The sequence below is a fragment of the Setaria viridis genome, chromosome 2, assembly GCF_005286985.2.
Source record: "Setaria viridis chromosome 2, Setaria_viridis_v4.0, whole genome shotgun sequence".
Lineage (NCBI taxonomy): Eukaryota > Viridiplantae > Streptophyta > Magnoliopsida > Poales > Poaceae > Setaria > Setaria viridis.
Genome location: NC_048264.2, coordinates 36,556,298 through 36,579,332, shown reverse-complemented (window position 1 = coordinate 36,579,332; position 23,035 = coordinate 36,556,298). Strand labels below are relative to the sequence as shown.

General features: G+C 50.2%; 5 protein-coding genes across 5 annotated transcripts; 3 read left to right on the top strand and 2 right to left on the bottom strand.

The window, feature by feature from the left end:
- Positions 1–70: 70 nt before the first annotated feature.
- Positions 71–1,355, bottom strand: LOC117843600 (anther-specific protein MZm3-3). Its single transcript, XM_034724250.2, has 2 exons — positions 455–1,355; positions 71–335 (listed from the first exon to the last, which is right to left on the bottom strand). Coding segments are annotated over exons 1-2 (315 nt in total). The 5' UTR covers positions 768–1,355; the 3' UTR covers positions 71–333.
- A 932-nt stretch (positions 1,356–2,287) lies between these two features.
- Positions 2,288–5,421, top strand: LOC117846572 (E3 ubiquitin-protein ligase BIG BROTHER). Its single transcript, XM_034727793.2, has 7 exons — positions 2,288–2,535; positions 2,918–3,085; positions 3,204–3,268; positions 3,388–3,432; positions 4,534–4,658; positions 4,774–4,882; positions 5,080–5,421. Exons 2-7 carry the CDS (start codon positions 2,938–2,940, stop codon positions 5,113–5,115), a joined length of 528 nt encoding a protein of 175 aa, XP_034583684.1. The 5' UTR covers positions 2,288–2,535; positions 2,918–2,937; the 3' UTR covers positions 5,116–5,421.
- A 1,875-nt stretch (positions 5,422–7,296) lies between these two features.
- LOC117844818 (F-box protein PP2-A13) lies at positions 7,297–10,098 on the top strand. Its single transcript, XM_034725612.2, has 3 exons — positions 7,297–8,254; positions 8,578–8,696; positions 9,447–10,098. The coding sequence occupies exons 1-3, from the start codon at positions 7,910–7,912 to the stop codon at positions 9,874–9,876; spliced, it is 894 nt and encodes a 297-aa protein (XP_034581503.1). The 5' UTR covers positions 7,297–7,909; the 3' UTR covers positions 9,877–10,098.
- A 371-nt stretch (positions 10,099–10,469) lies between these two features.
- Positions 10,470–13,565, bottom strand: LOC117844819 (uncharacterized). Its single transcript, XM_034725613.2, has 9 exons — positions 13,364–13,565; positions 13,073–13,278; positions 12,914–12,980; positions 12,288–12,340; positions 11,881–11,935; positions 11,721–11,795; positions 10,966–11,083; positions 10,832–10,878; positions 10,470–10,744 (listed from the first exon to the last, which is right to left on the bottom strand). The coding sequence occupies exons 1-9, from the start codon at positions 13,469–13,471 to the stop codon at positions 10,643–10,645; spliced, it is 831 nt and encodes a 276-aa protein (XP_034581504.1). The 5' UTR covers positions 13,472–13,565; the 3' UTR covers positions 10,470–10,642.
- A 7,019-nt stretch (positions 13,566–20,584) lies between these two features.
- LOC117845720 (BAG family molecular chaperone regulator 2) lies at positions 20,585–22,731 on the top strand. The gene is made up of 4 exons (XM_034726784.2): positions 20,585–21,275; positions 21,377–21,633; positions 21,728–21,874; positions 21,969–22,731. The coding sequence occupies exons 1-4, from the start codon at positions 21,020–21,022 to the stop codon at positions 22,320–22,322; spliced, it is 1,014 nt and encodes a 337-aa protein (XP_034582675.1). The 5' UTR covers positions 20,585–21,019; the 3' UTR covers positions 22,323–22,731.
- Positions 22,732–23,035: the final 304 nt, after the last annotated feature.

The following is a 23,035-nucleotide window of genomic DNA, read 5'->3' as shown; positions in this document are numbered from 1 at the left end:
GAAAGACTCACGTTCGCGCCGTGAACACTCGAGCGCACGCAAAGGAGGTCACAGAAATGCACGAGAGATGTATCGAACGGCTGTCAGCGTTTGCTTAACATTCACTGATGAGACCAGCAGACAGGACAAGCTGAAGGACGTGAATAAAAAAAAAGAGAGAAGGAAAAACGGTTGATGTCAACAAGAGCCCTGCGCCCGATAGCAGCAGCTCAATCTAGAATCTCTAGATGACCATCCATCAGAGACGATCTTTTATTCTTCTTCTTCTTCTTCTTTGCCCTTGCGGCGGTCTTCACCTTCATCTGGTGAACGGTGGCGCACTACTGGACATCACTCTGCATCCACGGAGGAAAAGGGAAAGGAAAGCAATCGTCAGCGCGTGGAAACATGTCGAGCACGCTCAAATAAAATTGCTGCGCCCGTGTCCGTGTGTGCAAGTTGAGAGGTGTCTCACAGCGGCAGCTGACTGGTGGGAGGCCGCACTTGGCCGGCAGGCTGTTGATGATGCCGAACGTCTCGCAGGCGCAGTCCCTGGACACGGCCCCCAGCGCGGAGCAGCACTCCGGCCCGGGCGCCGGGGGCGCCTGCCCCGGCGCCGGCGGCACGCTGTAGCGCGCGCAGGGGGCTAGCCCGCTCAGCTGCCCCGCGCACGTCTGCTGCTGCGCCTCGGCGCCGCCCAGCACCACCAGGAGCAAGGCCAGGAGCAGCAGCAGCAGGGACAGCGCCGCGCGCGGCTGCGGCTCGGCGGCGGCCGTTACCATCGCCATCCCACCACCAGAGCAGGAACGCGAGCCTCCTACGTGCAGCGTGCGTAGCGCTACTACAAGCTGGAACTGGCTTGTTGATTGCGGTGTGTGTATGTGCTCTAACGGCGAGATTTATAGGCGTGCGGAGTGGTTTCGCGCGCGGCGGCGGCGAGCCTCGCGTTGCTCACCTACCTGCGCAGCGCGGTGGCCGGGCGTCTCGTCGATGATGGAGGAGCGGGCAGCGCGCATCGCAAGCGTGTGAGCCACCGAACGTGTAGGCGCGCGCGCGCGCTCGCGGGCTCGGTCGGGCCGGCGTTAGATACCCCGCCCGGAGGAAGGAGAAAGAAATGGGCCGTCGCCACGCATGAGAAAGATGCTGAAATCGCGGCCTACTCTGCTTCACAAGGCCTGATGCGCATAAGGCCCAAATTTCTGTAAGAGGACGCACGCTGTGTTGTTCCCGCAACTACTGACTTCGTCGGGCCTATGACGAGCCTTCATGGCCCAACGTACTTATCGCATGGGAAAATAGTGTTGAGTAACGGCGCAGTCGCGGATCAGGCGATCCGGTTCCTTCCCTCCCGATAACAGATGAGACGTGAGATGTGAGGAAAATGTAAAAGATCATCCGTATTTTTTTTCCTGTAACACCTGAGATAAACACACACGAGACAATGTAGGTGAAACTTGTTCTCTCTTATTATAATACATGTTCCTTTATATAGCCTTATTATAATACATGTTCCTTTATATAACCTTGACCCCTAGGGGTAATTTCGTATGAGCCCACAATTTATCCCTAGGTTTAGGGATTTCTCAAACAAATAGCACAACAATTAATAAATAAGTAAAATTATGACAACAGCACTGTCAATCTGTCATCATCATAGGCATGAGATACTTTTCCCTTCGAAGATTCCGAGCGGTTGAATTGTGAATCGCGTTCTGCGACTTTTACCCCTAGAACTTATTCCGTCCACGCAGCTTTCATCCGCCATCGCAAATTACGGCCATTTTTGGACCTATCCAGCGTCACCTAATAATCCTTTTTTTACTGTGCACAGAGCCACGGACCGTCAGAAAGTGAAACCCTCTCGAACGAACAGCCACGCGGCAGAGGAGCAATCAAAAGGGAGTCCTTGTTCGACAGTTTGGCTGCAGTCCTGCAGAATCTTGTGAGATCCATCGCCTGGAAGCTACTGCTCTGGAGGGACCTCCTGCTGGTTCTTTCTGCTCGTGAGTTGTGAGCCACTATCTATGTGATGACTGGTGAAGACCTGCCACCGGTTTGGTGGCCTTAAACAAGTCTCTCTGACGCCACTTGTACCCTCGTGTGTAAACCTAGCAGCCTAAGCGCATTGTTAAACAAACACTGCAAGGTGATGCGACGTGTTCATGGACAGCTAACAATCCCCTGTCACAGCATCCTTGGGTTATCCTGTGGGCTAGGCTTTGTAAAATGGAGTTTAGCTAACCGAAAATAGAATGAAAAATGGAGTTGTTGTTGACAAGATACAAGAACAAGGGTTCCAAGATACAAACGGGAGAAAAATAATGCAAAAGGAAACAAAAAGAAGAGCTTCGAGTAAGTGGTCTCCATCAGATTGACCTGTGAGCAACCACGGCTCACGTCGTCGGTTGCATAAAGCCTCTGGACTGGAGTAGTAGTACCACACAGTTTGCCAGGGATAGGGGGAGAAAGCGAGAGAGAGGAGAGGAGGGAGGAGGAGGCGGCGGCGGCGCGCCATCACTCTACCCCTGCTCTGCTGATCCGGAGGACGGAGGCGAGGTACGCACGGCTATCTCCTTCCGTTTCTTTCGAGAAGATGACGGTCGTTGGATGATTCGGCGCTCTTGATCTGGAGTGAAATTCCGTTTGTTCCTTTTTTTTTTGTCTCGTGTGATTGGTTTCTTGGTCGGAGAGAGAAAGGATCTCAATTCGGCAGTGATTTCGATAAATTAGAACCGTGTTCAGTGTGCCAAATTCAAATTGCCCTTCCTGCGATGCAATATGAGTTCAGTCTGTGGAAAGACGTCGGACATCGCGGACATCAAACTTTCACCGCAACCATGAGCTCGAGTGTTGTTTTGGTTCAGAGTTCAGACAATAGTTCAAACATGTTTACAGCTGCTTGACTCGACCACCCGTCCTCGCCGCTAAATTGATGCAGGGAAATTGCAAACTTCATCAATGGCGACTCCCACCACCTACTCAGTCCGCATCTCCTCAGAGACCCACAAGATCGAGACCTGGCTGTCGTCTGACGAAGCTCTGGCCAGGCAGCTGCAGGAGGAGGAGAACACGCGCGACGCCGCTGCCGACACCAGAGAATTCACCGGTACAGCTCCACTCCCAGAATCTTTCGCTTAGTTTGAGGTGATACCGTCAGCTAATTAGCTGTAGCCAACTAGTAACACAGTCACTGACCACATGCTCATCGCTCATTTGTTTTTCAGGTAATGTGTCCTTGGAGCCATCGTCACCGGCTGTTGAGTACAGGCCTGCACAGAATGCAGCTCAGGTTTGTTGATTCGGCACGCTTCTGTTTGAACTTTTTGGTTCATTGGGATTGCTGTCTTACATGGGAAAGAACTCCATTTGTCTGAACTAATATTGACGATAATTTTTGTGTGCATCCAGGTGGCACGGGAAGACAATGTGGACCCAGATAATATGTCGTATGAGGTATGCCAATTACATTCTTTCATGCGCTGGAAGAGATGATGTGAAATTCTCGTGCATTGTTTCTTAACAACAAACAAAATGAATGGAAGGGAATCTTGGTTCATCAGCAGAAGTACTCTGTGTCAGGAATAGAGTATTCAGGGTATATAGCATGTTATATTTTACTGAATTTCCTGCTGTACGGGGCTCCTAAGCACTGTTGACAGTGTCCAATGTAGAGCGAAATAGTGAATGTCCATCAAAGCAAATGCAATAGTATAACTTCAGTGTTGACTCAGGTTCGCAAATCACAAGCTTCTAGCTACTCTCTGCCCTGAGCGTCTAGTTGGGTAGCATTCTCTTTCTTCGTTTCATGTGTAGTCCTTCAGGTTTTTAGTGCTAGTTTTCTTCTCTGCTAGTTTTCAGTTTCTTTTCTCTTTGTTTCCTGTTCCTGGTCCCGGGTTTGCTGGGCTTAAACCCTGGTCGTGAATTCGTGATGGTCTGCATGTCTGTATGTATGTTTGCCTGTTGTTTTGGACTCCTATTTCTCTTAATGAAACATGTACAAAATGCAAAAGTCCCTCCTTTTTTTGCTAGCTTTTCTCTAGCTAGTGGATGTTCAGAGTGCAGAGCTGAAGCCGTTTCATGATATATCTTGTCCATTCTTATCCTTGACTCCCTGCGTTGTTACAATGAAAACAAGGTCAGGCAGGCTAGTGGATCCAGATTTTTTTTGAAAGATCTAGTGGATCCAACTTCAGACTTAGGTTCACATGAGGGATCAACTTCCATGGTATTATATAATGTTGAAAAGTCCAAAGGGAATATTGTTTTGAAATACATAAGCAACTTTCAAATCATGAAGTTATAACGAGATTCTGTCATATGTGATAGATTTCAGTTTTAAGTGAGGTTATCATGAGAGTCACATAGGAACGAGGTTATCACAGCAATCACCACAAGAGATAGATTTCAGTTTTAAGTGTTGACGTTTTTTCTTTTATGGATGTCATGGCCAGCTCTGAACCTGAAAGATGCAGCGGCCGCTGCCCAGCTGCTTCTGGTATTATATAACCTCATTCCTATGGGACTCCCATTGTAATTAATTTGTAACTGTTGCAGCAACTACAAGCATTAGGGGAAGCAGTAGGAACTCAGTCCAGAGGGTTATCTGATGAACTGATATCTTATTTGGAGCCATTTAGGCACAAGTGCACCTTATTCTCCAGGAATAAGAACAATGAAGAGTACGTAGCTGCATAATTCTATTTCGCAGATTTGCTCATCCTTTTGAAAATAGAAGTAGCAGTTCGTTCGTTTGTGTTGCTAACAGACGCACAACTGCATTCACCTTCGCTGCAGATGTGTGATATGCAAAACGACTTATAAGAGCCGTCAGAAGATGATAAGACTGCCCTGCAGCCATTGTTATCATGCAAATTGTATAACTCGCTGGCTTAAGATCAACAAGGTACAGTTCTGTTCTATCTTGATATAATGCCTCTGGACTACAAAAGGAAAAACTGTTGTTTTGTACAGATGCTAATTTATATGCTTATTTGAACATTTTTTTTTTGCTGTATCTGAATCTCTCGTATGAAAGCAACTCCCAGAATAAGCCATAAGACTATAGGAATATCACCTGATCTCTACCTTTTGTTGATTCAGGCATGCCCAGTCTGCAACGAGGAGGTATTTGGATGAACTAAGAGGCTCTCGGCAAATATTGCAGCTTCATCGTTCACGTTGGGCTTCATATGGGCCATGCTATGTGATTATGTTAGGCTAGTTGGGTTATGTGCTTACGAAAACTGTTTGTTGGTTTACACCACTGTTAACTGTACCTGGTCTTGTTTGATGACGCGTCGATGAATCCACGAGTTGATAAATGTGTGGGTACAGTACTTCGGTTGCCAGTTTTCTGTCTATGCAACCAAGCAGGATTCCTTTTTCCATTTTTTTTGGAGAAATTAAAGCAGGACTAGTTCAATGTAATGGTATGTTTATCTCTGTATTTCTCCAACATCTACATGATTTAATTCTGTAAAGAAAAACTCCTGTTCTGCGACCTACTCGTAGGGGCAAAACAGGGATGCAAACACACCAAAAATATCTTGGGCCTTGGATTAGTATTCTCAGTGTGATTGGTCGTTTAAACAATGGCACTGATTGCCAACAAAACTAATTATCTAATGGTGCCTGATCCATTGCTGACTCAGATCCACACCATTAGGCCTAGATTCTTGCGCTTGATACATGTTCTTGGCAGCATCCCCTTTCTATTGTCATATTGCTCTTTTCGCCACTTCCATTATTCTCTGATTAGTTATCCAGTGTTGTAAAGTGTGGATGTAGACATCCAACAAACCAAACAGATGAACGTTCTGTTGTTTGCAGCTGAAGTGTCTTGTTTGTGCAGGCAAGGGACCATACTATGCCTAGCCTTTTCTTCTGAACCGGAATCTATGCCAAATTAACCTTAAGCTTGCATTGTTTGGAAGCCACTCATGGAGTCATCGTCATCCACTTGACATTCATTCATGGTGCCAGGATCATGCCAGTCAACAACACCGGCTGTGGGCAGATCAACTTGTGCAGTTGGTATCATGAGCAGGCGGCCATATGAACAGGAACTGAAAGTTTTCCTTTCACGAGACCAATCCCTTGCCCCTCAGGAGCGGAAACTGATTATTTCTTGATATCCATCAGTGCACATCGCTATCTGATTACAATCGATCTGATCAGGCAAACCCAAACGGGTGCCTCTGACTTCAGTCGGAAAGCGATGTGTTTTTGCCCCCCACGTCGTCTTCAGCAACAGCCTCCCTAGCTCGATCTCTCGCTCGATCTGTATGATGCATTGCATCTGACGACCTGAAGGACCCCGTTGATTGGAGTGTAACGCGTGGTTGCTCTACATGGTCGACAGCTCGAGGGACTCTTCTCTTCTCGAACCCTCTGAAATTTTCTTGGAATGATTGGCGCCTTCTGCGGATCATCGAAAGCCCAAGTTAACTTTTTGAATACTCTGTTGGTGGTGCCGATAGGAATAACTACCATTATCGTTCCAGTACTGGATAGACACGTTAAGATTTGTTTTTCCAAAAGAAGACATCTTATTAGGATCGCGATGCGTTCGAGAGAAAACATCGTAGGATCGATTTGTCCCGTGTACTTTCGGCGACGTCTCTTTCTGGATTTCTGTTCTCTCTCTCATGACCTGTTCTAGGATACCACAAGTACAAAGTGGAGTAAGTCAATGTTCTAAGAGCAGAGGCCGCAAGGACCCTGCTTTCAGCAAAGAAATCCTCCTACTGCACTGAACAAAAACGGATCCGTTAATGATTATGACGAACATTTCAGCGAGAACTTAGCTCTCCATCCCTCGAAGAGTCTACAACTGTGGTCTTCCCCGCAACCTCTTCCCATACGGCACGAAATGAAAGAAGCCGCTAGGCTCGAATGGTGAGAAAACAACGCACCTAACTTGCAATAATTCAGAAAGATTTTGTTTGCATGAATGGAACAGCGTGAGCAGTAACTGTGCAAGAACTACAAAAACAGTGGCCCTCGGGATTTCTATAACGAGCCGGAAACCTGAATCGAGAAACAACACTTTGGTTGTGATGATCACCAAAGGTTAATCGTTATCGGGGACCATGAACGTAATTTTTTCCAGAATTGACGTTGGATGAGATGAGGATTGAGAACGTTGCACCGTTCAATGTCCCCGATGGCTAAGGGAAGACTTTGTTTCCCCTTTTCCGTTTTAAGAGGAGTGGCGGAGGAAATTCAAAGGTGGCGTCAGAGTAGATGTCATTTTGCTGGCAGAATACAGGACAGGATTCATCGACACTTTTCCATGGCCACACAGCACACGACGACTCCCGCCTCGAAAAAACAGAAAGAAAAGCTGCGCTTTTGCCCCCCGGCAAGCAAAACCGGCTTTCCACCGCAGATTGCACACGCAGAGAATCCAATCTCCCACCACCATCACCGTCACCGCTTGTAGCCTGTTGGTTCCTCCCACGCTTCCACTCGTCTTCTTCCACGGCTTCCGTGCCCTGCTGCCCCTCCCCCAATACCAGCCTAAACCCAGCGAGCACGCACCCAAGTAACTAACGCACGCAAAGGTACACGCACGAGCGCACAGCCTCTTCTCTTCTCCGGCGCGTCAGGGACCAGGAGGCACAAGAGGAAGGAACCCCTTTGCTTGATCAAGAACAATCGAGGAGAACCCAAAAGTGCAGCCTTTTACCAGTTTGCTTCGATTCCATCAACTGCAAGATCCGCAACGACGACGACGACGAGAGGTATTCCCTTCTACGACGGCACGGCCACCGAGGCGGCGTCGCCGCGATGGGTTCTCTGGCGCTGAGGCGTAACCCGCCGCCGCCTTTCTCCAAGTCGCCGGGCTCCCTGCTGCTGCTCTCCAAGTCGCTCACCCTCTACTGCTGAGCTGAGCTGAGCACCCCCGGCGGTTGCTGTCGCTCGGCTCATGGGCGGCGTGGCCTCGTCGGCGAGAGGGGGACGGGGAGGTGACGGCACGGTGCTGGGGGACTTGCCGGAGAGCTGCGTCGCGGAGGTGCTGCTCAGGCTGGACCCGCCGGAGATCTGCCGGATGGCGCGGCTCAGCCGCACGTTCCGAGGGGCCGCGTCCGGGGACGGCGTCTGGGAGTCCAAGCTGCCGAGGAACTACGCTCGCCTCCTGGCCGCTGCCGCGGCCGGCGTTGGAGGAGAGCGGCAGGCCGCCGCCGCCACGGCGCTTGAGGTGGAGACGCTGCCCAAGAAGGATGTGTACGCGCGGCTGTGCCGCCGGAACCGCTTCGATGGCGGCAAAAGGGTACGCGCTTCTTCTGGACTTGCCGGGTCATCTTTTTGCTTACCTGTTAGCTAGGTGAATCATATTCTAAAAAGAAAAGCGAATCCTATTCTATTGATTAATTTGGATGAAATTTGTTGAATCGATTTATGAGACAACATTGTATTGTCCAAACTGCGACTGTGCATGACTAAAATGCCCTGGATTTGAGTTTGGTTTGCAGCAAAGGCAGTGTATTTGTGTCTGGACTTTGGAGTCTGATTAGCATCTTGAAGTTGAGTTACTTGTATCTATAATTGTGTTGTTACTGCTTAGACATAAAATTTGTATGGCCCTTTGTGTAGGAGTTCTGGCTGGACAAGGGTGGTGGAGGTGTCTGCATGTCAATCTCGTCAATGGCACTTTCAATAACGGGCATTGAAGATAGGAGATATTGGAATTTCATTCCCAATGATGAATCAAGGTGCTTTCATCTACTAGCAATCAAAATCTCACTTGTCAATTTTTAGTGATCATGTTTCATTGTTTATGTATGTGTTGAAGTTATTTTTCGTAAGTGGTTACTGATTTGCATACTTTACTATTTGGCGTCGTAGGAAATGTGTCAAAGAAATAGCAATTTTGTTCTGAGGCCTGTCTGTTCATCTTATGTTCTAGCCTTTTAAATATAGATGGCTCACTTATGCTCAATTGATGATGGATGGCACACAAACACATACACATCATGTTTGCTTCAACAGTTCTTGGTGTATGAGAGAATATCAGTCTAGTGATTGTGCTTGTTGAGTTAAATTTGGGACTTATCAACTTGTGTCTCAAGACTAAACTGGTGACTTGGTGAGAGTTCATGGCAGAAAATGACCAACTCTTCATTCGCCCCTTCCCACTAACTAGGGTGCTGTAGCTTCATGAATAAGATATAGTAACCTTAGGGTTTAAAATCACACCTTAAGTTTGCTTGAAAGATGGAATGTTCTGTTTCCTGTGTCTGTATTAAGTCCTACAATGTTTGCACAGTAAAGACATAATTACCTGTTCCCAGACACATTATCATTGAATTGTGCTTTTTGTGTGATTTAATTGAACATACTAGTGCCAACCTAGTTAGCTTATTTTACTAACCTCTTCGGTCACATGAATATATATAGCCACTGTTTCAACTTTCAAACTGTTATAAATAAGAGAAGTCATGAATTTGTGGCTTTCCTTGCAGATTTCACACGGTTGCTTATCTCTCACAAATTTGGTGGTTCGAAGTCAGAGGGGAGGTTGAATTCTGCTTCCCAGAAGGTACTTATAGCCTTTTCTACCGTGTTCATCTAGGCCGACCATTCAAGCGGCTTGGAAGACGGGTTTATAGCTCAGAGCACATCCATGGCTGGGACATAAAGCCAGTGCGCTTCCAAATGTCAACTTCCGATGGACAGCAAGCTCAATCCAAGTGCTATTTTACTGATCCGGGTGTCTGGATCAATCACCATGTTGGGGACTTTGTTGTGAAGGACTCGAACAAACCGACAAACATCCGGTTTGCGATGATTCAAATTGACTGCACGCACACGAAAGGAGGCCTCTGCGTGGATTCAGTGGTGGTGAAACCGCAGTACCTCACGCAGCAAAAAGCACCTCGGCATTTTGTGTAGATCTGTCAAACGAGTGGTATTGATACACTTAGAGATATGCATATGCTCCATAGTTTTTGTTCTTTATACAGAAGTGTGGTTGCATTTACACAAAATTTTCCAGTCCTGTAATGTAACTGAAGGGGCAGGTGATTTTTGGTTCCTCTTGTCCCTCATGCTACACATATGTAAATTGTACCCTTTTGAACTTTGAAATGTATATCTGGTGTATTCTGCTGTGCACCTTGCCCTTGTGTACACAGGCTTTTTTGTCGAACCAAAATTTCCAAATTTTGAGTTCAATATTGTGTGCACAGGCTTTTTTTGTCATGTGGTGGATGCACCTAGATCAATATTGAGTTCTCAGCCGTAACTTGTGACGGTGTGTCGAACTCGAAAGTGTCGATCATCATGTCGACCTGCCTGTTGCCTCACCAGCGGACGAGAGCCGGAGCATGCCCGCAAATTGCAAACGTGCTTCTGGAGCTCCACCCTTGCTCAATTCGGGAATAACTGAGCGCTCCTAAGGCCTTTTTTTTATTGGTTTGCAGGAAAATACAGAGCGATTGATTTGCAAAAAAAAAAAAAGGTACAAAGCGATTGAAACAAAAGTATTGCACAAACAAAATATTATATCCATAATTTGATTTAGCAAAATCTGTTACTATTACCAACTCACAGCTCAATGTAAATTGTGGACTAGGGTAACAAAGTACCAGTGAACACTGACTCCTCATTGAGCATTAAAAAGACCATCCTAGCATCACCCTTTCGCCACGAGACATCATCATGCATTGTCCCCATTCCTTCGGTATGGCATGTACCGGTGATCTTTAGAAGCATTCTTCCTTCGCCGCTTCTCCATGAAGGCATCAAGTTTTCCTGCCTCCTGTGAATGATGAACACAATTTTGAAGAATGAGGCAAACGCCCTGAAGTTGGGGGAAAAAACTGCCAGTAAACCTTGTAAGTTTTACCTTGAGCTCCTCGTACTTATTAATCAACTTCCTTTCGCGAAGTTCAGCTGGTTAAGAAAAACGAAAGTAACTCTCAGACTCGCATATAGAGGGACAGTGAGCAAAGTAAGGAGGGAATAGGATTGAAGACAGACATCTCTTAAGATAGTATGGTCGCTTTCCGGCCTTTGCTGCTTCCCTCTCTTTCTTAATATGTTCGCGCAGGATCTCTGATTCAACATTCTTTCGAGGATGCGACTTCAACTGCTTATCCTGTAGACATTTCCATTTGAAGAATCAACTAAAGCACATGTTATCTGAAGCAAGCTGATCCCATTGCTCGCACAAACATAAAATGGACAAAGTTCAAAATTAAGGAAGTAACCAGCCAAAAAAGTCTTCTCATTGTCAACTCTATGTATGAATACAACTTGGTAATTTGTTATTGGATGGCTGCAGATAGTTTCTGATGAGGCCTAATAGCCAACATCATCTTATCCTGACTCCATTCAAATGAAAACTTGCATGAACCATTTCCAGTTTATGAAGCGACAGCAAATGATGATAACCATGTTATAAATTTAAAGATAAACAGGATAAATTAGTCAACATTTTCACAGATGGCAGATACATCTTTTTAGTCATGCAGTATAGCTGACAATGCCTTTGCCTACTGAATTGGAATCATTGTTGAACTACTAAAAGAGACTTCAGTCATATATCAGAAATCCAATGGGGGTTAAAGGTCAACCAAAATTTGCTATAGCCTACAAAATAGTCAATATCAGGACAGTCAGGAAGTTTATCTCACCAATCATCACAAATTAAGCATCAATATAGAAATTCCAAAACATACTACTTTTCATGGATATCAACAGCAACAGCCAACATGTTAAGAAGTAATACGTACAATCCATGTGACACGACTCTTCATTTCTTCAATGGCATTTGGGTCCTTCGATTTCTTAATCATTTCTTGAAGTCTCTGCATATGCCAGAAAATGCATGATGAAATTATTTTTGTTGAACATCTTCAAATCAATGCATTTGAATATGAACACTGGACAAACCTGTTTTTCAGCAGGAAAGTCTTCATCAAATAAGAAATTGTATCTTTTCCTGAACCTGCATGCCAACAAAATCAGCAAGTGTTGCAGAAACCATCAAGCTTACAGCCAGTACAAGAGTGAGCAATCAAATAAGACCATGTAGGAATACTAATCTTGAGGAATCATGCCATGGGAAGGAAAAGAAATGGAAGTAATCAACTAGGTGAAATAGGTTAGTGGTCTGAATTGACCCATTTCAGTTGTAAGCAAATAAGACATGATAACAGCCTTAAACTGAGTACACAATCAAGAACTTCTAAAGTTATATCGAGCTACAACAGCAAAGCAGAAACTGATAGATAAAAAAAGCTTTAAATGTGTGTGGAGACAGTAGAAAAATACACTGCATCTGTGCATTCAATTCTTACCCTTCTTTGTCAACAGATCCATATATAGGTTCAAATCTGGGATCCCTTACAACCTATGGAAAAGAGCAATTTCATAAATTGATATGGATTTCGAAGATAAAGTGCACAATATAACCTTTCATGATTGAGCCAGATAATTACTTATTTACAATAAGAAAAAAAGGAAGGCTAAGCACATTAGGGGAAGTTGGAAAAGTCAAATATATATAGCGCACTGTTTTGTGATAGACCGTTTCTACTTAAGTAATGTGTCGATTACAACATTTATTATTTAATAAAATAAACCGAACAGTAAAATGGATTGGTTAAGAAAGCATGGTTGCACTTCTCAAAATGAAACTGCCAGAAGAACATTTAAGATGAAGCAAACCGGATTTTACAAGTAAAGGCATTAAGAAACCTCTATCCTGCAGCAGCAAGGCATGCCCAATCGAACAGGTGATTTAGGAAACCATTATATCACAGGTAGAACAGGCAGAGAGACTGGCTAATTCATTAACTTGCCAAAACACAACTACGCTCTACCTCACATTCCAAATTGCTAATACACATAATCTAATCAAACAAAAACACAGTATCTCAACACAACACGTGACAAATCGAACTAAATTGAGAGCACAACTAACCTTCTTGGGAACCTGGATCACCTCCCTGAGCTTCGGTGGCCGCATTTTCGTGCTTATCTCCATCGGCCTGTTCAAAACACACGCGAACCCATCAGTACCAACAGCCACCACGAACAGCAGAACCCCTGAAAAGGCAGCAGCAGCTGGGCATCGCCGAACCTCTTCTTGCTAGCCCTGCGAGCCTTCTTCTCTGCGGCTGCTTTGGCCGCAGAGGCAGTCCGCAAGGCGAGCGACCCGTCGGCCCTCGCGCGCTGCAGCTCTCCGAAGGGCACGTCGGCCAGCGCGCGCTCCAGCTCCCGCTCCCGCGCCACATCCTCGTCGTCGCTCCCTGACTCGGACTCCGACACCGACGACGAGGAGACCTCCTGCGGCGCAAACGAACTCCGGTAAGCTCTCCGTGATTCGCGCGGTCACCGGCAAGGCAGGAAAAAGAGCAGATCCCCCGCGTACCTCGTCCTCGTCCGACTCTTCGGATGCGCTGGGCAAGTCTTCCTCCGGTTCGCGCTTGCTAGACGTCGAGGCGGAGGCTCCCGTGGGGCGGCGGTTGGGGCCTCTCATGGCGGCGGCGGCGGCGGCGAGGTTATGCTGGGGGCTCCTATCTATCCCGTGGAAGGTAGATAAACTTCCAGCCCACCGAAGCCCATCTTAACCTTTTTCTTCTTCTTCCACACCTTTCTTCCCCAACCCTCCCATTTGATGATGGCCACTAAAATAGGTTGGATAAAAAATATAATATTTAAAAAAAAGTTAAACCAATATTTTTTAAAAAAATTTGGACCAACATTCCTTCGAAAAAAAATTGAACCAACCAACATTTCTTTAAAAAAAATTGAATCCAACATTTTTCGGAAAAAAAAGTTGCACCAACATTTAAAAAAAGAAGTTGAATCCAACTTCCTTCTCTAACTCCGACAGCCGGCGGCGGCGGCAGGGAAGGGAGGGGTGGCGCACCGGGCGGCGGCGGTGCCGAGGCAGCTATGGCGGGAGGGCGCGGTGCGGGGCCTGCACGGGGACGGTGGCGCAGACAAGGGAAGGAGGGAAGGGTGCTAAGATTTAAGTTTGGCACGAATCTTAAATACTGGGAGATGCCTTCCTACCCTCCGAAGGATGGATAGGTTTTCCGGGTTATGCTTGTGCGTGCGCGCAGGGTTACGAAACGGAGGACATCATACTCGGGGCCTCGGTCCGTATAGACCCATTTATGACCTGAACATATTAGGCCCGGCCCGCATTAGCTCATGCTACAAGCCCAATAAATCAATAACTGCCCCTACTGGGCCTGCAAATGGTCGGCCCACTATGATCAGTTTTGTAGGGGGTGCTTGATTGCTGGCCACAGCTACGGTACCCGCAGCACAGTGAATAGCATTTGCGCCCGCCGGCTGTGGCGCCCCGCCACAGGCTTTGGCGCGGGCGTGCGTGGCGTGGCCAGTGGAGGCCAGGAACCAAGCAGCCTCATAGTCTGTTCCATCATCATCACTCGAGTCGAGTCGCTGTCTGCCTATATCTTTTAGGCAACTGATATTCTTCAGATCTCTTGCTTGTGTGATCGTCAATTCCCCGTAAAGGATCCTTTCAGTGCAGGCCCTTTGCTTTCCGAAGGCCTGTGAAAGCCCCGGTCTCTGCAGTTCTGTTAGCTTTCCGTCGAAGACGATCGGCGACGGTAACTGCTCATCAGAACGAGATGCGACGGGCCAACACCTTGGCTCCCTGCAGAAGTTACGCCGTTGCTCTCCTCTGAGTCTATCGGATCATCCAGATACTGCATGATCGATTCCATCTTAAGAGATGACCTGCCGGGTTGTTTTCTTGTGCCTTGTTCTTCTCCCCTAAGTATCTTCTCAGACTCCCCTGCCGCTGCCGGCTGCTGCTTGCCAGCCATGCCCTTGACCTTGAACAGGTCACAGTTTGAAATGCGGTTCGCTGATTTTATTATGTGTCACTTTCAGACACCGTTCTGAATCAGTTGTGCCAATGCCATACAGCGCATTGGTGGTGATGGACATGAGCAAACTGTGCACTCTTTTTTTCTGAATACGCAGGAAAGCTGCGTATCTTTCGATTTAGAAAAAATTAACAAAGTTGTTATAACGCGGGTTTTATTGGACGCACCCACACGGTTTGGAGAGTTAGGGACGATTACATAGGAAACCAGCAACTGAGAGAAAGAAAAGAAAAGAAAAGACGCCAAACGCTGATTAGATATGCTGCTGCACACCAACCGGTAGCGGCCATCCTAAACTGACTAGGTGCCTTGCTCCTGCCTGTGACCATGACGCTGCTTCAGCAGGAACGTCTTGCAGTAGGACCGCCGGCGTCTTTGGGGCTCCTCTGTCGAAGACGCGATCATTACGCTCCTACCATATCTTCCATGAGATAAGCATGAAACTTGAATCCATCCCTTTTCGCTGAGGATTGGTTAGCCCTTGGCGCTTGTGAATCCACCAGTTTCATTTCCTGAGAAACTGTGCACTCCAAGTCCAACTTAATTACGAGTAGCTTCGGTACAGCGCCGAGCTTTCTGTCGAGAGGTTATGGTTTCTTCTACGATGAGAAACACCTACGCTAGAAGCAATACACTTGCCAACGGCAAGCAAGCGTCCGGCACAAACCTTATGTTTGAAGCCAATGGCTTTCCGGAACACATGGAACCCTCGGTTCGGGCGTCGAAATCGGGGGCGGTTTCGACAAGGAAAAGGCGAGAAGCGCTCGGCCATCAGTCTGTGTGCTCCTCCAAAGTGTTGCAGACTTCGTTCTTCCTGGACAGAAAATAATGTTTGGGATTGGACCCCTGCTGCAGGATGATGCTCTCATGTGACCTGTCACCAGAAGCATTGCTTGCAAGTTGCAACACATACAGATTGCTTCACTCTTTCTCCATTTCTTCGGTACCATGCATTGGTGGAAATATAACTGCACATCAGGCTTGAGAACTATGGGCAGTATTGCTCCAGTCTGTTTCTCCGCTGAAACCGCAAAACCGAACTGAAGACCTTTATCATGTTCTGGCGATGCCTGCGCGTTGATCCGCGTAGCGGGGAAACGAGTGAACGAGCAGTGTCATTCACACTACCGAACAATGACAGGTCCAAATCAACGCTAATTGCGGTAGGGGCAGGCTTAACTGTCTCTGATTTGCTTTAATTCAATGTCGACAGGTATGATCTGTATGGTGCTGGCCCTGCTTAACAGACTTTTATGGATGTGTTGCGCTTACCAACAAGTGAACAGCGACAGGAGTACGGAAAAGGCTAGCTGTGGACTCGTGGTGGTGAAGGGAGAGTACATTGGTCATGCATCTTTTTCATGTGCTCTTTGTTTTTCCAGTTAGTTGATACTTGCAGGAATGGGGGCTACTCTTCTTTTATTTCTTGCCATCGCTTTTTTATCCTTTAAATGTTCAGGTACAATACTATTTACTCGCTTTATTGGGTCATACAGCTTATAAAGTGCCCTGCTAGTGGGGGGTTTTATGGCTTTAGTTTACCTCCTTTGTTGATTGTCTGAATGTCAGAAACTGACCGACAAATTTCTGTTTGTTAAATCAGCTCTCAGGTCACTAAGTAAACTAAACATAAAATGATGTGTAAATTATAGGCATGTTGAAGCTCATTATCTAAAAAAAATAGGCATGTTGAAGCTGGCGGGTTCTTTTATGTTACTTAGTTGAATTCAGAGAGTGGAACCAATTTTCAATAGAAGGGATTCAGAAAGTAGACTGCTACCGACAGTCGACAGAGCAAAATACTGCATTTTCTTTCTGTTTTGTCTGGTTCAGAGTTCAGGGAGTGGTGCATCTCTTTTTTGTTAAGGAAAAAGTCAGTAGAAGGACTATGATAGTGAATATCAATGACCATGGAAAGGTGTAATGCATACTTCTTGTACGCACACAGCAGCTTCTGTTTACACTTGATTACTTGAGCAAGAAGAGTACATGAGTACAGGGCTCTGGTAGGTTCAAACACCAAACGTAACAGCGGATTCAGATTCTTGTTCTCCCACGTGAACCGGCTTCTCTACCACTACCACCATCCCATCAGGCGCAGCGCGATGGCCGTGAAAAATTTGCGATGTTTAACAAGGACAGCACACTGATTAGATGCTCTGAAAATCATAGATTAATCTTCACAAGAATCCCTTTCTTTCTGAGGCGAAGCTTCAGAAGAATCTGATGATGTTTTGGCACATACTAGATGCGCACATCTCGCTCGCTCGATCGATCAACCACGCTCGCAAAGTGCGGTCTGGGAGAATACATCATGGAGCGATGATAGATGGCATCCCAAAAACAAAAGCAAAGGCAGGCAGGCAGGCACACAGCATTATGGCGGGGCAAAAGAAGGAGAGCGTATTATTGTTGGGTAAAGAGGCTCAGCGTTATCATTGCCGCTAGAACAAAAGCCTAGGAGATATTCTTGCTTCGTGGTTAGTCCTTGTACTTTTACGACTTTATGCAGGCATCAGCTTTGGACAGGACATTGCTGTTGATCGATGCATCACTGTTGGCATGGTACGCATACTGTTGAGAGCATGTACTACGTTTACCGAGCAAGAATTTGATCACTGAAATGTAGATCGAGGGGTTCATCCATCTCAACCCGGACAGCAAGTCAGGAGCAGTAACCAGTAAGTACAACGGCTATGACGGTTAAATTAAGTGGCAACAGTACTAACAGTTAGTTAGATCAGAAAAGAGGGAGAGGGAGTTGGGGCTGATTTATTTGCGCGGCGACTGCAGGAGCAGGATCCGGCGAGTACCGAACAAGCAGCAATCATCGAACCATGATGAACGCCGTTCGTACGCGCAGCACGGTGGCTAAGCACCTAGCTTCACATCTAACACTATCCGCGTTAGCTTAGGCTCGTCCTCGCGAGATCCATCACGGGGAGCGCTCGTACGCACGGCACGGCTCCGTGCTCCGTGCAGATACGGCTACGGCTACGGCTACGGCGCCGATATGGAGAACGGATAGGTCAGCGGCACGCTACACGGCTAACAGCAGCGCGCGCGTGCGTGCAAACCGAAGCGCACGGTACGGGTGCAGGTTTTGTACGCGCGTGGACGGGCGTCGCGCGCTCACCAGTCACCAAGACGAGAAGATGAGATGGTCTGTACGAGTACGAGTACGTACACGGAAGGAATCAAGGAACAGGCCGCCGAGTGACACGGCGCGCGACTAGGCGGCCGCCTCTGGGGCCGAGATCACGAGCGATGAGCCGGTGACTGACACGAGCTGAAAGAATCGGTTGTCAGGAATCAAGATGGCGCGAGCGGCTGGGCGTGCGGGCGCGGCCACGCCTGCGGTGGCAGCGGCAGTGCAGTCAGCTGACGATCCCCGGATCCCTATCCCGCAAGAGGCCGGGAGGTTGCGGACGCCATGGGCGCCGAGCACGAGCATGCCATGCGTGTTCTGCTGTTACGGCAACCTCCAGTCCAGACACCCGATCGGTCACTAGTCGACGTGACGAACTGCGTTGCCATCATCGACGTCGATCCCAGGAGGAATGGGATCGGGACCAGTCACCAGTGCGTGATTAGTTCTTCTAAACTCCCTGTCAAAGTGTCAGGACTGATGAGGAGAGGGTATCCAAAGAAGCCAAGCGGTATCGGCAACTTGCGGTGGCCGCCGCAGCGCCGGGGGTGGCCAAGTGGGATGCGGCGTTGACCGGACGTGCCGCGCGCTGCCATGATGGGGCGACGAGTCAACATCCACCTGGCCAGCCGACACTGGCAGCTCCCCCCCTGCTGCCGTTCCCGGTTAACAATTGCCAAACCGCACGTGCGTGCAGCTGCAGCCGCTGCGGCTGCCCAAGTCACCAAGTGCCCAACCCAAAAAAGATCACAGTTTTTTACAGGCCCAGAACTCTGCGGCAAAGCTTGAGGAGACCTGATGTTACCGTTGCGGTCGCAGGCGTGGGCGGAGCAGAGCTTCTTCAGTTCTTCGTAGGCGTCGCTCGCCGGGGTTCGGATTTGGCCATTTGGGGCCGCGCGACGCGGTCGCGGTCGTGGGTGTGGTGGGTGCCGCGTCGGCGCGCGGGTCCCGCCGGCCCGTAGGTTATACGGTCGCTTTCCGATCACGTCGCCGGAGGCGTGGCGGGCGGCCCACGGGGGTGCCGACGTGGGCGGCTCCCCCGGACGCCGCGTGGACCGGCTGTCGGTGCAGTGGTGCGGCTCCTCGCGCCACCGACGGGTGGGGCCGGGAGGGGGCTGTCTGATGCCCGCCTGTGACAGGCGGGGCCTGCAGGGCCTAGGCCCGCGCACTCGGAACACGCCCGTTCGCTCGGCTGCTCGCTTTCTTTTGGCACCGTTGGCCGGAGTGGCCTGCAGGACCCCGGCTCCTTTTGGCGGCGTCTCCCACATTCATCCTTGCTCGGTGACAAAAGTTTCTACGTAAAATACATCATCTTGCGTATTTGTACCAGTCAAGGACCATCAGCTTACCCGACTTCCCAGCATGGTAAAAGTCTGAAAGCAAAGGCTCTCCACTAATCCAGTGTGATTTACCCAATCTGACCAGTAGACTGGTCAGATTTTCTCTGTATGGTACAACTACAAGCCGAGCAGCAAAGAGCTTTTGCGCGGGCGTTGGCTGGAAGCGGCAATGACGAGGGAGGAAGCAAGTGGCAATTGGAATACGCGCTCTCACCAGGCCTGTCGCGCCGCTTCGACAGATTTGGGAACCAGGCCTGTTGCCACATACGGCCATCGCCCCGCGTACCTGACTTTCTCGTCATCATCAGCCATCATGCACCCAGCTACCTAAGCTTTGCCAGCCTTTGTTTATCACCGATCTACACGGATGGGGCCAAGTCGCAGTACAGCGAAACTCCCAGCAGAACGAAAAATCACCGGTTTTCAACCTGCCATGCCATAGTACTGCTACTAGGAAGACGGAAGCGGTGCCTTTTTCGTAGGAGCACGTCACGAAATTCTCCCGGTGATTCGTGGTGACATGGTGACATGATGCTAGCTGCTACGAGTACCTACAACCTTCTGCTGCTGAGGTCGCTGACCTGACTTCAGGTTCAGGCCGGTCGCGCGCGTTCCAATTATTACCCCGACCCGGCCGGCGGCGAACACTTGGAGGCAAAGGCACAGGTACCAACGAAGGAACAATCTAGCTTTTGTTGGTGTTGTTGCACTCGCAGACGTGCAGTGCGCGTGAAGCCCTCCTTCCTTTTGCTCCTCCCCTTTGCCAATGCCAAGTGAAAGCACCGGCACCGGGCGGGGGAGAACGAAAGCGAGCGATCGAGGTGGGCAGGGGAAAGCAGCGCAGCGGCAGGTTGGTGCGATTCCGATGCCCCAATCGCGCGCGGCTACGTGGCACGCCTGGCGCCCGCGCAGGCGTTTGCTTGGCGGCTACGGCCCCGCCCGGCCGCCGGCAAGCCGTCGTCCCAAGCAATCCTGCATTCCTGCTCCTGCCTACCCAGCCCCCGCGCCCGCTTTCACCGCGCGCCTGCCGTTGCCGCCGGAATGGTTAGACCCCGCACGGCAAGGAACGAACCAAACCGAAGCCCGGCACAAGGGGACGAAAAAGGCTCGGCGGCGGAACGCCATTGTTGGCTTTGCCGTTTGCCGCCCTGTGTTTCTGTTAGTTGCGCTCGCGTCCTCCTCGCGCGCGTGGTGTCGCTCGCTCCCTCGCCGCGTTTTTTATCGGTATAAATATTCTGCCGCCCTGTCCATGAGTTGTACGCGCTGTTTTTTTCCCTCCCCTTTCCTGCCTGCCAGCAGCAGCCCAGCAGTCTCTCTCTTCCTCCTTCCCCACCGCAGCTCCTAACCCCCCACCTACCTCTTCTGCCCGCTGCCCCCGGCCCTGATCCTGCCCGATTTCCCCAATTGAGGTCAGGGGAGGAGGGCACACCTGCGCTCGCTGCAGCTGAGAAACCGTGTCGCCCGCCCCGCCCAGATCCGGCGCCGGCAGACTCGCCCCTTCCCGCGCAAGCAGGGGACCCGTCCGCGCCTGGCAGAGCAGAGAGATCTTTTTCGGGAGAGAGCGGAGCAGAGCTCGACTGCTTGGTCGCTGCCGTTGAGGAGAGAGTGCAGGAGCGGTTGTTGAGGCGGAGCCTTCTGCACGCGCGTGGGGGTGCTGGGCGTACCATGAGAAGATGATGCGCACCAGGCCCAAAGGTACATTCGCGGACGCGATGAGGGAGAGCTCCCCTCCTGCTGCTCCTGCTCCGGGTTCGGCGGCCGCGGCGGTGAAGGAGGACGAGTGGGAGGTGCGGCCCGGCGGGATGCTGGTGCAGAAGCGGAGCTCGGACGCGGACGCCCCCGCGGGGGCGCCCGTGCCCACCATCCGCGTCAAGGTCAAGTTCAATGGCGTCTACCACGAGATCTACATCAACTCGCAGGCCTCCTTCGGTAAGCGCAATGCGCCCTTCGGCCCGCCCGGCGATTCCGCGAGTTGCCTTGTTCGTTCTCCGCTGCTGCGTGCTGATTGAGAGATGGTGCTGCGGCTGCAGGTGAGCTGAAGAAGCTGCTGTCGACGCGGACGGGGCTGCACCCGGAGGACCAGAAGCTGGTGTACAAGGACAAGGAGCGGGACTCCAAGGCGTTCCTCGACATGGCCGGCGTCAGGGACCGCTCTAAGATGGTGCTGCTCGAGGACCCCGCCGCGCAGGCCAAGCGCCTCCTCGAGCAGCGGCGCACCGACAAGGCTGAGCGCGCCGCCAAGTCCATCTCCCGCGTCAGCCTCGACGTCGACAAGCTCGCCACCAAGGTCAGAATCGAGCAGCTGCTTCCTGGTTCTAGCTCGCGGTGACTCTGGCATCGAATTGGTGTTGAGTTTGGCTGGTACACTCGATTCGGCGCAGGTGTCGGCGCTGGAGACCATCGTGGGCAAGGGCGGCAAGGTAGTGGACGCCGACGTGGTGACCCTCACCGAGGCGCTCATGAACGAGCTGGTCAAGCTGGACTCCATCGCCGCCGAAGGCGAGGTCAAGGTGCAGCGGCGAATGCAGGTCAGTGCTCACACGCCGCGCCAATCTATCGACGCTTCTCGGACGAATTCAATCCGCTTCCGACTCTGACGAAGCAACGGGTATGCTGGTGCAGGAGAAGCGGGTGCAGAAGTACGTGGAGACGCTGGACGCCATCCGCGCCAAGAACGCGGCGGCGCCCAGGGCCAACGGCAACGGCGCCGCGAACGCGAACGGGCACGCCAAGGCCCGCGCGCAGCACCTCCCGCCGCGCCCGCCGCCCGTCTCTCAGCGGCGGAACTTCAAGGAGCCCGCGGCGGCGGCCGCCGCGGCGCCGCCCACGCAGAGATGGGAGACGTTCGACCTGCTGTCCTCGGCTCCGTCCACGTCCTCGGCCGCCGTGACCACCACCATGGCAGCCGCGACCACCACCTCGCCGGCGGCCGCGACGGCCTCCCCGATCCCGCGGTTCGACTGGGAGCTCTTCTGAGTGGGGATGGGAAAGCCTCCGTGCGTCCCGGTTGGTCGATCAGACGGTACATCCCTTTGTCCATGGATCCTCTCTGCTCCGATCATTAGCGCCATTGTTTCTCCTGTCGATTCTTTCCATTTCTTTCTCCTATTCCTCTTCTTTTCTTCTTCCATTTCCTTTCGATTTGTATATCTATATCTACAAACCAACAGAGGCCGACGCCGGTGAGTGTGTTCAGTGAGCCAAGTCCGTCAGTCCACAACTCCTCCTCCTCCTCCTCCTCCTCCTCATGAGGATCGATCCATCCATGCATGTTTTTCAGTCACAGCAAATAAGCGGTGGTCTTCTTATGACGACGACGACGAAGAAGAATTTTTCGTGACAATATGTATACACACATAAATAGCATGTATATTTGGTTCACTCATACGCTCGTGTATGATTACGATGATTGCTTGATTTCCATTCCAGTGCAATGCTACCCTGTGGAGGGAGATTCAGAGTGTCTGGGCCGAGAGCGAGTGAGATTTGCTGTGCAGGCGCATCATCGATTGGGCTGGGGGGCTTGTGTTTTGTGGGCGCCGGGGACAATTATATTGCGGACCATCCCGCGTGCCTGCCAGGGCAGGGAGGGGAGGGCGGGAGGAACTCAGTTGAGTCCAGGCGAGGCGCGGGGCCGCCGGGCGCCGGCCGGCCAGCCAGTGGGGGCGCGCTGCTCCTGCTCGACTGAT

Excerpts from the sequence above, each read along its gene's own strand:
- LOC117843600 (XM_034724250.2), bottom strand. The coding sequence starts at position 767 with ATGGCGATGGTAACGGCCGCCGCCGAGCCGCAGCCGCGCGCGGCGCTG.
- LOC117846572 (XM_034727793.2), top strand. The coding sequence starts at position 2,938 with ATGGCGACTCCCACCACCTACTCAGTCCGCATCTCCTCAGAGACCCAC. Across the intron at positions 3,086-3,203 it reads CGACACCAGAGAATTCACCG|GTAATGTGTCCTTGGAGCCA; the intron begins GTACAGCTCCAC and ends TTTGTTTTTCAG. Across the intron at positions 4,883-5,079 it reads GCTGGCTTAAGATCAACAAG|GCATGCCCAGTCTGCAACGA; the intron begins GTACAGTTCTGT and ends TTGTTGATTCAG.
- LOC117844818 (XM_034725612.2), top strand. The coding sequence starts at position 7,910 with ATGGGCGGCGTGGCCTCGTCGGCGAGAGGGGGACGGGGAGGTGACGGC. Across the intron at positions 8,255-8,577 it reads GCTTCGATGGCGGCAAAAGG|GAGTTCTGGCTGGACAAGGG; the intron begins GTACGCGCTTCT and ends CCCTTTGTGTAG. Across the intron at positions 8,697-9,446 it reads ATTCCCAATGATGAATCAAG|ATTTCACACGGTTGCTTATC; the intron begins GTGCTTTCATCT and ends CTTTCCTTGCAG.
- LOC117844819 (XM_034725613.2), bottom strand. The coding sequence starts at position 13,471 with ATGAGAGGCCCCAACCGCCGCCCCACGGGAGCCTCCGCCTCGACGTCT. Across the intron at positions 11,796-11,880 it reads ACTTTCCTGCTGAAAAACAG|AGACTTCAAGAAATGATTAA; the intron begins GTTTGTCCAGTG and ends TGGCATATGCAG. Across the intron at positions 10,879-10,965 it reads ACCATACTATCTTAAGAGAT|CTGAACTTCGCGAAAGGAAG; the intron begins GTCTGTCTTCAA and ends TTTCTTAACCAG.
- LOC117845720 (XM_034726784.2), top strand. The coding sequence starts at position 21,020 with ATGATGCGCACCAGGCCCAAAGGTACATTCGCGGACGCGATGAGGGAG. Across the intron at positions 21,276-21,376 it reads CAACTCGCAGGCCTCCTTCG|GTGAGCTGAAGAAGCTGCTG; the intron begins GTAAGCGCAATG and ends CTGCGGCTGCAG. Across the intron at positions 21,634-21,727 it reads TCGACAAGCTCGCCACCAAG|GTGTCGGCGCTGGAGACCAT; the intron begins GTCAGAATCGAG and ends GATTCGGCGCAG.